Raw genomic sequence first — 12,197 nt, 5'->3', positions numbered from 1 at the left:
AAAAACAGGGAGAGCAACTTTTACATGGGCAGAACAGATTTAAACTAAAGGAGGAGAGATTAAGTTAGTTATGAGGAAGAAATCCTTCCCTGAGAGGGTGGGGAGGCCCTGGCACAGGTTGCCCAGAGAAGCTGTGGCTGCCCCTGGATCCCTGGAAGTGTCCAAGGCCAGGTTGGATGGGGCTTGGAGCAATCTGGGCTAGTGGAAGGTGTCCCTGCCCATGGCAGGTGGGCCCCTTCCAACCCAAACCATTCCATGATCCCATGAGAGTAAAAGCTTTGGTAGCATCTATAACATCAGCTTGTTAAAAAGCCTGAAGACAGAATTATAGAATCATAGAATCAGTCGGGTTGGAGGAGAACTGTGAGATCATCAAAGCCAGCCCTTGATCTGCAACCACTGCAGTTCCCAGCCCATGGCACTGATGCCACATCAGTCTCATCTTGGAAACCTCCAGAGACGGAGAATCCACCACTTCCCTGGGCAGCCCATTCCAATGGCTGATCACCCTCTCTGGAAAGAATTTCTTGCTAATGTCCAACCTAAACCTCCCCTGGCACAGTTTAAGACCCAGCCCTCTTGTCTTACTGATCACTGCCTGGGAGCAGAGCCCAACTCCCCCCCCCGGCTCCCCCCTCCTGTCAGGGAGTTGCAGAGTCAGGAGGTCTCCCCTGAGCCTCCTCCTCTCCAGGCTGAGCCCCCCCAGCTCCCTCAGCCTCTCCTCACAGCACTTGTGCTCCAGTCCCTTCCCAGCCTCACTGCTCTTCTCTGGCCCTGCTCCAGCCCCTCCATGTCCTTCCTGAGCTGAGGGCCCAGAACTGGACACAGCACTCCAGGGGTGGCCTCACCAGCTGAGTCCAGGGGCAGAATCCCTGCCCTGCTCCTGCTGCCATACTCTTCCTGATCCAGGCCAGGATCCATTGGCCCTCTTGCCCACCTGGGCACACTCTGGCTCCTGTTCAGCTCCCTGTCCATCCCCACTCCCAGCTCCCTTCCTGCCTGGCTGCTCTCCAGCCCCTCTGGCCCAGCCTGGAGCTGCCGGGGGTTGTTGTGGCCAAAGGGCAGGACCCGGCCCTTGGCCTGGTTGAACCTCATCCCCTTGGAATCAGCCCATGGATCCAGCCTGTGCAGGTCCCTCTGCAGAGCCCTCCTGCCTTCCAGCAGATCAACACACCCCCAGCTTGGTGTCATCTGCAAACGTGCTGATGATGGACTCAATCCCCTCATCCAGATCCTCAGTAAAGATATTAAACAGGACTGGGCCCAACTCTGATCCCTGGGGACACACTGGTGACGGATCCCAGCTGGATGCAGCTCCATCCCCACCACTCTCTGGGCCTGGCCATCAGCCAGTTCCTAACCCAGCACAGAGTGCCCCTGTCCAAGGCTTTTCTAGGAGGATGCTGTGGGAGATGGTGTCCAAGGCTTTGCTGAAATCCAGACAGACACATCCACAGCCTTCCCCTCATCCACCAGGCAGTGGATAAGCAGCAAGGACCTGGGATCTTAATTCAGAGCTTCTGAGCCAAACTCTTAAGAAACAATGGATAACCAGAGGTGGCAAGGACACATCTTTTAATACTAATTCTCAAAAGTTAAATATGGATGTTAAGTTAAACTTGAAAAAAAGTTGGTGCCTTAATATGTGCAAATGTTAATAACGGGAGATGGACAAGCTTCAGGATTATTTAAAAATCACCACTGTCCCTGTGTTTCTCATCACCATGGAGTGAATCAGTGCTGCTACTCACCAATGCAGGTCCCATTCTCTGCTTTGGTCATTCCACTGGGACACAGGTCGATGCACTTGTAGCCACCACGGGTGTTCTTGCAGAGCTGATCAGGCCTGCACACGTTCTGCCTGCACTCATTAACATCTTATTCAAACAAAAAGGAAACAAAATAAACAAAGCTTGGCCTCTATATAATGAAATTACACCTGACCATGCCTTTGAATCATTTCATGCTCATGCATCAGTCAGCCCAATTCCTGCTTCCTCTGCTTTTTAGGAGTGTTTTACAGATTCAGAAGTACAGACCAAGTGTATCATCACAGCAGGACTTTCCTTCGTAAACAGTGACAAGTAAATGTTGAACTCTGCTGGAGAAAGGGAATGGACACTCAGCACTTCATCCCTACCCACGCATTTTCTGCCCTTCAGCTGGAATCCTGGGTCACAGCCACAGTGGAAACTTCCTATGGTGTTGAAGCAACGCTGATGGCAGGAGTTGGACTCTTGGCACTCGTTAACATCTGTGGAACAACACAGATCCTTGACACTGGGACTGGGAACTGCCCTGTGGGCTCAGTTACCTGAGCTCTGGCTGTTACCCCAGGGAGTTCTGCTCAGGAATGTTTGCTGCTCTCCCATCTTTGTAAAAGACAAACCCAAGAGTGTTAAGTTATTCCCTGACTGGATTTTAAATTTATTGCTAAAGACAGAAAAAGCAAAAGGGTAAAAAAAAAAAAAAAAAAAAAGAAGGTAAAAATCTGCCCATTAAAAAAACCCAACCCTCAAAGATCCACAACCTTAATAATGAAAATTTATAGGCAGATATTTGGAGGTGCACCTTCAAAGTCACTTTCAGTTGCATGAAGGAGCATTTTCAGTTCCTGAAAGCCAACTCCCAAACTCCCTATGTACCCTGAATCCAACCCCCAAACCCCCATGTACCCTGAATCCAACCCCCAAACCCCCATGTACCCTGAATCCAACCCCCAAACCCCCATGTACCCCGAATCCAACCCCCAAACTCCCCGTGTACCCCGAACCCAACCCCCAAACCCCCCGTGTACCCCGAATCCAACCCCCAAACTCCCCGTGTACCCCGAACCCAACCCCCAAACCCCCCGTGTACCCCGAATCCAACCCCCAACCCCCCCATGTACCCCGAATCCAACCCCCAAGCCCCCCATGTACCCCGAATCCAACCCCCAAACCCCCCACGAACCCTGAATCCAATCCCTAAAACCCCTGTGTACCCTGAATCCAACCCTCAACCCCCCCGTGTACCCTGAATCCAACCCCCAAACCCCCATGTACCCTGAATCCAACCCCCAAACCTCTGTGTACCCCAAACCCAACCCTACACCCCCATATACCCCGAACCCAACCCCCAAACCCCCTGTACCCCAAACCCAACCCCCAAACCCCCCGTGTACCCCGAACCCAACCCCAAACCCCCCATGTACCCCGAACCCAACCCCCACACCCCCCATGTACCCCAAACCCAACCCCCACACCCCCCATGTACCCCAAACCCAACCCCCAAACCCCCATGTACCCCAAACCCAACCCCAGCCCCCATGTACCCCGAACCCAACCCCACACCCCCCATGTACCCTGAATCCAACCCCCAAACCCCCATGTACCCCAAACCCAACCCCACACCCCCGTGTACCCCAAACCCAACCCCCAAACCCCTGTGTACCCCAAACCCAACCCCACACCCCCATGTACCCCGAACCCAACCCCAGCCCCCGTGTACCCCGAACCCAATCCCCACACCCCCGTGTACCCCGAACCCAACCCCAGCCCCCGTGTACCCCGAACCCAACCCCAGCCCCCGTGTACCCCGAACCCAACCCCAGCCCCCATGTACCCCAAACCCAACCCCAGCCCCCATACCCTGGCAGCCGAAGCCGTCGGCCGTTCTGCGGAAGCCGCTCCCACACCGGACCAGGCAGCGGAAGGAGCCCATGACGTTCTCACAGTCCTGGCCAGGGTGGCAGCTGTGCCCTCCCAGCGCACACTCATCGATGTCTGGAATGACAAACAGCCTGAAAACCCCCAGCACAAGGGAACACAGCACCCTGAGTGTGAGCAGCTAGAAATACTAGCTGATTTCAGTCAGGGATGAAATAATTACAATACCACCAAGAAGTTGCATTCTTGTAATGAGAAATGGCCTAAATAGAACCTTTCCTTAGCAATGTGAGTGACTTTTAAGGCATTTTAAGGCCTTAAAGTGTTTAAGGGGCGCTTTGTATCCGACCTGTCCCCAGCAGCACCTCTCTTACCCTGACACGTCCTCCCGTCAGCAGAGATAGTGAGGCCTTTGGGACAGGAGCAGTAGTAGGATCCCACGGTGTTATGACAGGTATGGGAACAAGGATTTCCCACAGCACATTCATCTTCATCTGGAACAAGGAAACGTTTGCAAACCCAGTGAGACTTCACAACAAACTGCACCAAAGCGACCCTTCCTCAGAGGCAAAACTGGACCCAGTAATGGAGCAGCTTCTGTACAACTCCCTTCATGGACAACCTTCCAGGGGCCAATAAAGTAAGCCAATGAAGTATCTCAGATGAGTGCTCCCTAAACCAAGCATGACAGTCAGCTAGAGAGACAGTCAGAACGCTCACACCCTTCCAGCAGGATGGAGGTGGAGAGAACCATCCAGTAGGTTCCCCAGCAGGAACCTGTGGGCTGTGGTCTGGGTTGCCAACACTCGTCCTTCTCTCCCACAGGTCAGGTAAGTCCTTTCTTGTTCTACAGGTGCTGAGGCTCAGTGTCCCTCAGGTGTATCTGAGGGACTGAGGAAAAGGCTCTCTGGCACTACTCACATTCTGGGTGAGGAGAGAAGCAAAGTCTTCATCTGCCATTGGATCCACACCCTTTGTCAATGGCACTGACACTTTGTGAAGTACTGCATGGTTTGAAACTCTAACTAAAGGTGGTGTAGGTCCTGGGGGCAAGCACTGTGTCCAGCTCTGGAGATCTCAGTACCAGACAGACACGGACCTCTGAGAGCAGGTCCAGAGGAGGTGATGGAGATGCTCCAAGGGCTGGAGCACCTCTGCTCTGGACACAGGCTGGGAGAAGAGAAGGCTCCAGAGTGACATTATTGCAGCCTTCCAGTACCTAAAGGGGCTCCAAGAGAGCTGGAGAGGGACTTGGGACAAGGAAATGGAGGGACAGGACACAGAGAATGGGATACTGGGAAGAAACTCTTCCATGTGAGTAAGGCCCTGGCACAGGTTGCCCAGAGAAGCTGTGGCTGCCCCATCCCTGGAAGGGTCCAAGGCCAGCTTGGACTGGGCTTGGAGCAACCTGGGCTAGTGGAAGGTGATCCTGCCTGTGGCAGAGGGTGGGGTGAGTTTTAAGGTGCCTTCCCCCCACCCCATGAGTCTGTGATTACACCACCCCTGTCCATCAGTACCTGAGCAGTAAGGCCCAGACGAGTACAAACCAAACCCAGCAGGGCACTGGTTGCTGCGATCCCCTGGATGGGAAAGGAAGCACACGTTACTTGGGGATAAAAATATGGCCATTTTACTACTTTAGCACTAAGAATTGCAGCCCAGCTATTTATAAAGTATTTACTATACTTGAACACCAAAACAGAAACTTTTAAATCCAGCCTTTAGTAGTTTTTCTACTTGGGCTCTAGAAGTCAGTAGTACATGTTTTATGCTGGTTTGAATAACATCAAATGGTGTTTGGAGGTTCCCCTTGGAGTGACTGCAAGTTCAACCTCATTACTACCTGATTTATATTTATGTGGGTTTTGCTGGGGGAAGAAAATACACAGTCCTTTTTCTTATTAGGTATGGGAACACAAACCCAAACATAAAACCCACCACACAAAAGCACCCTGACCCCACAGAAAAGCAACAGGTTGGACAGGGCTTGGAGCAACCTGGTCTGGTGGAAGGTGTCCCCACCCTTGGCAGGGGGTGGGACTGGATGGACCTCAAAGTCCATTCCAACTCAAGCCACTCTGGGATTCCATGATAATTTCATTTTAGAGAATGAAAGGGACATGCAAGGAAATGGAACTATTTCAGGTTAACTCTGGGGATGCCATTGGCAGTGTGGTGAGAACCAGGGCTGAAGGAAGCGCAAACCGCAATAGTCTGTGGGTACATTAATGAGACAGGTAGGTCTCACGATCTACAATAAAGTTACCCAACTTTCACAGAATTTCCTTTTGAGGCTACAGGGAATGAATTCTAGGAGAAGAAGACATTATTTTGCCATTGTTTGATTTCTGGGAGAGACTAGAACAGTACCTTTTGCAATGGAAGCCTGGATTTTGAAAGCCACAGCTTCTTCCAGTGGGTTGTAGTCCGTTGCAATGGAGGAAGCGTGGAGTGTTTCCACCAGGAAGGGCATCTTGCCCTTGGTGTAGTCGTAGGTGACGGTGTGGTTCCAGGTGTAGGGGACGCTGACTCCATCCATGGTGAAGAGCCGGGTGGAGTGGGCGTACAGCTGCCCCGGGCCAGTCTGGATGTAGTCCTCGCTGTAATCCTGGAACAGCAGGGTTTGGGCATCAGCTGCTGAGTGCAGACAAAACCTGGGCCATCTTGCATTTTAAAGTTGCATGAGAGTTCAGAGAAAGGGTTTGATCTGAACAAATGGTATTTCACACACACGTGTCCTTTCCACTCTTGTTTTAACTGCTGAACCTTAACAGCACCTGGTGCCTTTCTTTAAACAAGATACAGACTGATGTACTGAGGAGCCTGATGATGGAGGCCACAGCACTGCCAAAAACCTGAAAATGATCCTACTCTTTAATAACAATCTTTTCAGGTCAGAATATTTTGTTTGTATTCTAAGTCAGATGCTGACAAATGTGCTAAATAAACACTCAGTAGAGAAAAATTCTGCCACTAAAAAGAGGTATAAATATTGGACATACAGTACATTGCAGTGTAGTAAAATATCAACAACTTTATGTATATTTATTGTACAGTGGGATTAACACAGAGAAATACTGGTCAACTACCACTAACTAATGACTAAGTCAGAGAGGTTAAAGATGCCCCTTTCCAGCTCTATCAAAAGCAACACCAATGTGCCTGCAATAACTACCCTAAAGACCCTTCTCAGCACCACCTGCCAACATCTCAGATTCCTGAGAGACCAACATCACCTGCCTGATGACGACTTTTTGCTTTCAAAGGCAACATCAGCATCTATCAGTTAAACCAGGCATAAAACAAGCCACATACAGTACAGCAGTTTTCAGGAGTTAGTGTTTGCTGCTTTACCCTAGATGAGGAGGGAGGGAGGGAGGGATGGCAGCTTTACCTTCACGTTGACATCAGCCAGGGCCGGGAGCTGCAGCACGTGGCCGCTCACAACCACGTCCAGGAGCAGGGCCCCGTCGGAGTCCAGGCCCCGCGCGACGTGCGTCAGCCGCAGGATCTCACCTGGGGATTGCAGAGCACCTTGGGGTGTCCAGCTTCCCAGCCAGGGACTCCCCTTACCACAGGGCATCGGAACTGGAATCCCCTGACGAGTTATTTTATACTTGCATTTTCTAAGGGGTACTATCATCAAAACCATGGCATGTTCCAAACCACAGCTCTAAAAGCTGTATTGAAGCCTCAGACACAGTCACTCAGAAAATACTGCTGTGAGCACAAGACTCAAGTTTCAGCAAGGGTCCTGTGCAATTTTTTAAGAAATGCAGGATCTATCCAGCTTAATGGACACGGAAAGAGCTGGTCTATCCCAGGGAACTCACCAGTTGCAAACTCCACTTGAGTTTCTCTCTTGAAGACGGCATCAGTGAGCGTGAACCCATTCATTGCTTCCCCAATTTCTTTGGCAGTTGTCCAATAAACTGGGCTGAGTATGGAAACGAGCTTTCTCATAGCTGGGCCTGAAAGAACGACCACAGAACATCAGGGAGCTTTAATCTGAACATCATGGGACCCACATCCCCAAGAGTGCATGCAGACCTAAAACTAAGGTAACCCTTCAGATCTAAACCAGAAGACAGGATGTATTGGTGTACTCAGAGCAAAAAAAAAAGTGATAAAAGTGAAAAAGCCTACCAATGCTCCGAGGGACGTTTGTGATCTTTGCCTGTATGACTCTGGTGTCAGAGTCTGGGCTGTCCGTCACCGTGGCGTTCAGGAAGGCAATCCCAAATTCCACATCATTAATGTTGCCAATGATGCTGCCCTTGGCACGGGCAGGCCCACCTGTGTAGAGGGGGGAAGAAGGGAGGGAAAAAAATGGGCCACATGATGTGTGCTGTTGGATGTTGTAGGGGAGACTGAATTGAGCTTAAATTGCAAGGGAGGTTTAAAAAATTAAATTACTCGGTCAGCTGAGAAACACATGAGAGAGCACCAGTGAAATCAGGAGAGCCACAGGCTTTCCCCACACGGCACAAGCTGTAAATGAACTCACCAGGACACGCTTGGGTGTTGCACCGGGATATCTGGGAGGAGTCCCCGGGGCAGGGCCGGCCGCGGTTCGATGGGGCGGGGCTGCTGCACAGGCGTACCCGGCTCTGCTCTCCCCCTCCACAGGAGGCCGAGCACGGGCTCCACGGCTGCCAGTGCCCCCAGTTCCCATCCACTGGAGAAACGGAGAACGAAGAAAGCCATTTTTCAGTTTAAATGTTTCAGGCTGCATCGGTTATGCTCAAGTTCATTACTTCTTGAGGGAACAGTGTGTTAAAGGAATAGTTCAAAGGATGACCAAACCACCTTAGTGGGCAGGTGTGAACCTTCTCCCTCAGAAACATAGTGGAAGAGACATTTTCATATGCTATGTCCTGGTTTGATTTATTCCCTCTCCTTTTGGGAAAATCTAACATGTGAAGGGCAAAATCCTTGTCAGGTGACAGTCATTTAAAAAGGCAGAGGATTATTAGATTGTATGAAATCATAAGGAATTATAAGGATTTTCACAGAATCTCAGAAAGTTTGGGTGGAAAGGGGCCTTAAAGCCCACCCAGTTCCACCCCCTGCCCTGGGCAGGGACACCTTCCACTAGGCCCAGGTTGGTCCAAGCCCTGTCCAGCCTGGCCTTGGACACTTCCAGGGATGTTCTACATTCCTTCCACAGTATGAAAATCTCCCACACATTATGGATGCCCTCCAGAGCCAGCTGCCTTGGCCCTGGGGCAGCGAGCACTCACCTGGGCAGGGGTCGGTGCTGCACCGCTGGCTCTGCAGGTCGGGCCCGGCGCAGCCCCTGCCGCCGCTGGCGGGGCGCGGGTTGTCGCAGCCGCGGTGCCGCCGGGCCTGGCCCCCCCCGCACGTCCGGCTGCAGCTGCCCCAGCTGCCCCACGGGCCCCAGTTGCCATGGACTGAAAAAATAAGTCACATCTGATCTGTCTTCCTCTTAATAACAGTTATTTAAAACCAGACAGTAAAGCAAGGAAAACGCTTCTACTGGAGAGTAACTTCTTAAACTCTTTCCCCAAAATAAAAAGAACCAGAGCTAAGAAAGGGATCCGTTCAGCCCCCTGGTTGTTGTGGGAGTGTGTGACTTGTGCAGTGCATCCCTCCCCTCCTGCACTCCCCCCAGGAAGGGGGTGAGCAGCCCGACCCGGAGCACTTACTGGGGCAGGGATCGCTGTTGCAGAAATCCATCTGAACGTCACTCCCTTCACACTTGTGTCCCCCGAACTGCGGGGCCGGGTCCGAGCAGAGCCGCGTCCTCTGCCTGCTGCCCCCGCCACAGGACACGCTGCAGGCGCTCCAGCTGCTCCAGGGGGCCCACTTCCCATCCACTGCGGACAGAGGCACGGCACAGTTACAGTCTGACTGCGGGAATGGCAAAGCAGAGCAGTGCTACCTCAGGAACGCTGACCGGGGGAGGTCACAGACTCTTTCCAGAACATCTCGGCTACGCAGGCATTCCTGCACAGGGACCTGGGGGTTCTGCTGGAGGAGGGATGGACGTGACCCATCCATCTGCGCTGGCAGCCCCAAAACCCCCGTGCCCTGGGCTGATCCCCCAGTGTGGGCAGCAGGGCAGGGGGGCATTCTGCCTCCCCAGGTGAGACCCCCCTGCAGAGCTGCTCCAGCCCTGGGGAACAGCACAGCAAGGACATGGAGCTGCTGGAGAGAGTCCAGAGGAGCAGAGGGACGGAGCAGCTCTGCTGGGAGGAAAGGGGAGAGTTGGGATTGTTCAGCCTGGAGAGAATAGTCCAGAGTGATATTATTGCAGCCTTCCAGTGCCTAAAGGGGCTCCAGGAGAGCTGGAGAGGGACTTTGGACATGGGCCTGGAGGGACAGGACAAGGGGGAATGGCTTCCCACTGCCACAGGACAAGGTCAGATGGGATACTGGGGGGAAATCCTACCCTGTGAGGGTGGGGAGGCCCTGGCACAGGTTGCCCAGGGAAGCTGTGGCTGCCCCTGGATCCCTGGAAGTGTCCAAGGCCAGGTTGGAGCAACCTGGGCTAGTGGAAGGTGTCCCTGCCCATGGCAGGAGGTTGGAACTGGATGAGCTTTAAGTCCCTCCCAACTCAACCCATCATTCCATGGTGATTTCCAGGAGTGACAGAGAGAAAGAGATGACCTGTCTTTTAAATAACCCATAAGCCTGACCAGAATCCTGGTCCTCTGGCTGCAGCTGCACTGTCTGAAGATGGAGCCATCACCACCTTCTCCACCCCCTTCCTAACCCACCTGTGATTGACTGGTCCTGCAGTTTGGATAACAACACCCAGCACCAATGGACATTGCTACTCAGGGATCTCACATGGGGCAGGTCTGAGCAGCTGAGCACAGGGGGCTCTGATCTCCTAAGATGTGGTGACACAAACTGGCACAGTCACATCCATGTGAGCACTGGAGCTGGGGGCTAAGAGGCTGAGTAGTCCCAAGCCATTTTTAAGTAACAGCATCTTCAGCAGCAGCACACAGAGCTGTATAAACATGTAACATCAGGCCCTTGGGTGCTCCACTACCACGAGGGCAGTTCTCCCTCCCACCAGCTGTAGTCACAGTGGGGTCTCAGTGCAGGATCTGGCATGTGAAAAATGGAGCATGAAGCCAGAAGGCTCAGTCTGAGCTACTGCACATTCCACTCCATGGAACTTCCCTTTGTTATCCCTGCACTCAGCCAAATACAGAGGTCCTGTTTCAAAATCGTGAGTTTTCCTATCCACTCATGAAGGACTCACTGAAAATGTGGAAGGAAAGGATAAATGAAAAACAGATCCTAGGAAAATTAAAAAAAAATGTTTAGGAAACCTGTAATTTAACTGCCAAGGATTTAAATTGCTGCTTTTTGGGGGTAAAGGAAGAGAAGCAAGGACAGGAGAAGAAATCCCATCTCTAGGGTCTGTAGAGGGAGGCTGAACATGTGCCGGGGCCAGGACAGTAAAAGCCCGGAGGGGGAATTTGTTCAGTACCCCCGTTCAGAGCTGGCAGTGTCACACCCAGAGGGAGCAGCCGGACGGTGTGAGCAGTGTCCCCTCACCTGGGCAGTGTCTCCGCTGGCACAGCTGCAGCTGGGTGTCGGGGCCGCGGCAGCGCTGCCCGCCGTGCGCGGGGGCCGGGCTGGCACAGAGCCGCGCCCGCCGCTGCGTGCCCTGCCCGCACGTCTCGCTGCACGGGCCCCACGGCAGCCACGGGCTCCACTCCCCGGCCACTGCAACGGCAGCACACAGCACATCACACATCACACCGCTCCTCAGGAGCAGCTCAGCACCACGACGGCAACAACACACACCCTGGAAACCTCTGCCTTGAGCAACAGCTGAAATGGGTCAGCGGTTTGGTTTTTAATGCATCGCCTCCCGTGACCTTGGAACAACAGAACCGACAAGACCCGAGGGAATGGCCTGAAGTTGTGTCAGGGGAGGTATCAGGAAAAGGCTCTTCCCCCAGAGGGTGGTTGGCACTGCCCAGGCTCCCCAGGGCAGTGGGCACAGCCCCAAGGCTGCCAGAGCTCCAGGAGGGTTTGGACAACGCTCTGAGGGACAGGGTGGGATTGTTGGGGTGTCTGTGCAGGGGCAAGAGCTGGACTGGATAGTCCTTGTGGGTCCCTTCCAAATCAGCATAGCTGTGATCCTGTGAACATTGATCAAATCTGGCATCTCCCAAGTTCCCTGGATGGGCTGGAGGTCTGAGCCTGGCCAAAGCTGGCACACAGCTCCAGAGCCAGAGCTGATTCTGCTGCCAAAATCTAGAGAAATAAGCCTCAGGCCCATGGATGAACATTTGGAATCATGAGTTCAGGAAAAAGGGAAAAATCAATACAGTGAAAATTGTACAGAAGGGAACCTCTCAGTGGTGAAGGTTCTGAATAAACTACAACCTCTCCAACATAGGAAGTAATGAGACAGGAAGGAAACCTGAACATTCAAATAGTTAGCAGGAAGATGTGGCTGAAAATTAAAACAACAGAGGAAAATATACAGATAAAGTAATAAATTACCAATGATCATTATTTACATGGCTTTTAAATAGTTGGTGATTTGGGTTTGGG

The 12,197-nt window shown here is 52.4% G+C and overlaps 1 protein-coding gene across 5 annotated transcripts in view; it reads right to left on the bottom strand.

Annotated features, from left to right (window-relative positions):
• Window positions 1-12,197, bottom strand: part of HMCN1 (hemicentin 1) — a 160,943-nt gene that overhangs the window by 9,290 nt on the left and 139,456 nt on the right. For all 5 annotated transcript variants that reach the window (XM_051793418.1, XM_051793434.1, XM_051793425.1 and 2 more), the window contains 13 exons: window positions 11,187-11,357; window positions 9,317-9,487; window positions 8,891-9,061; window positions 8,155-8,325; window positions 7,794-7,943; window positions 7,481-7,618; window positions 7,042-7,163; window positions 6,018-6,255; window positions 5,165-5,227; window positions 4,022-4,141; window positions 3,630-3,764; window positions 2,141-2,254; window positions 1,752-1,877 (listed from right to left, as the gene is read on the bottom strand). In XM_051793418.1, the coding sequence (XP_051649378.1) occupies window positions 1,752-1,877; window positions 2,141-2,254; window positions 3,630-3,764; window positions 4,022-4,141; window positions 5,165-5,227; window positions 6,018-6,255; window positions 7,042-7,163; window positions 7,481-7,618; window positions 7,794-7,943; window positions 8,155-8,325; window positions 8,891-9,061; window positions 9,317-9,487; window positions 11,187-11,357 (1,890 nt within the window). The remainder of the gene's footprint in view (window positions 1-1,751; window positions 1,878-2,140; window positions 2,255-3,629; window positions 3,765-4,021; window positions 4,142-5,164; window positions 5,228-6,017; window positions 6,256-7,041; window positions 7,164-7,480; window positions 7,619-7,793; window positions 7,944-8,154; window positions 8,326-8,890; window positions 9,062-9,316; window positions 9,488-11,186; window positions 11,358-12,197) is intronic.

This window comes from Manacus candei, unplaced genomic scaffold, assembly GCF_025592945.1.
Source record: "Manacus candei isolate 608988 ecotype Guabito, Panama unplaced genomic scaffold, ASM2559294v1 h1tg000005l, whole genome shotgun sequence".
In the NCBI taxonomy this organism is placed as follows: Eukaryota; Metazoa; Chordata; class Aves; order Passeriformes; family Pipridae; genus Manacus; species Manacus candei.
The sequence above is the reverse complement of the archived record's forward strand: the minus strand, read 5'-3'. Positions and strand labels throughout refer to the sequence as shown.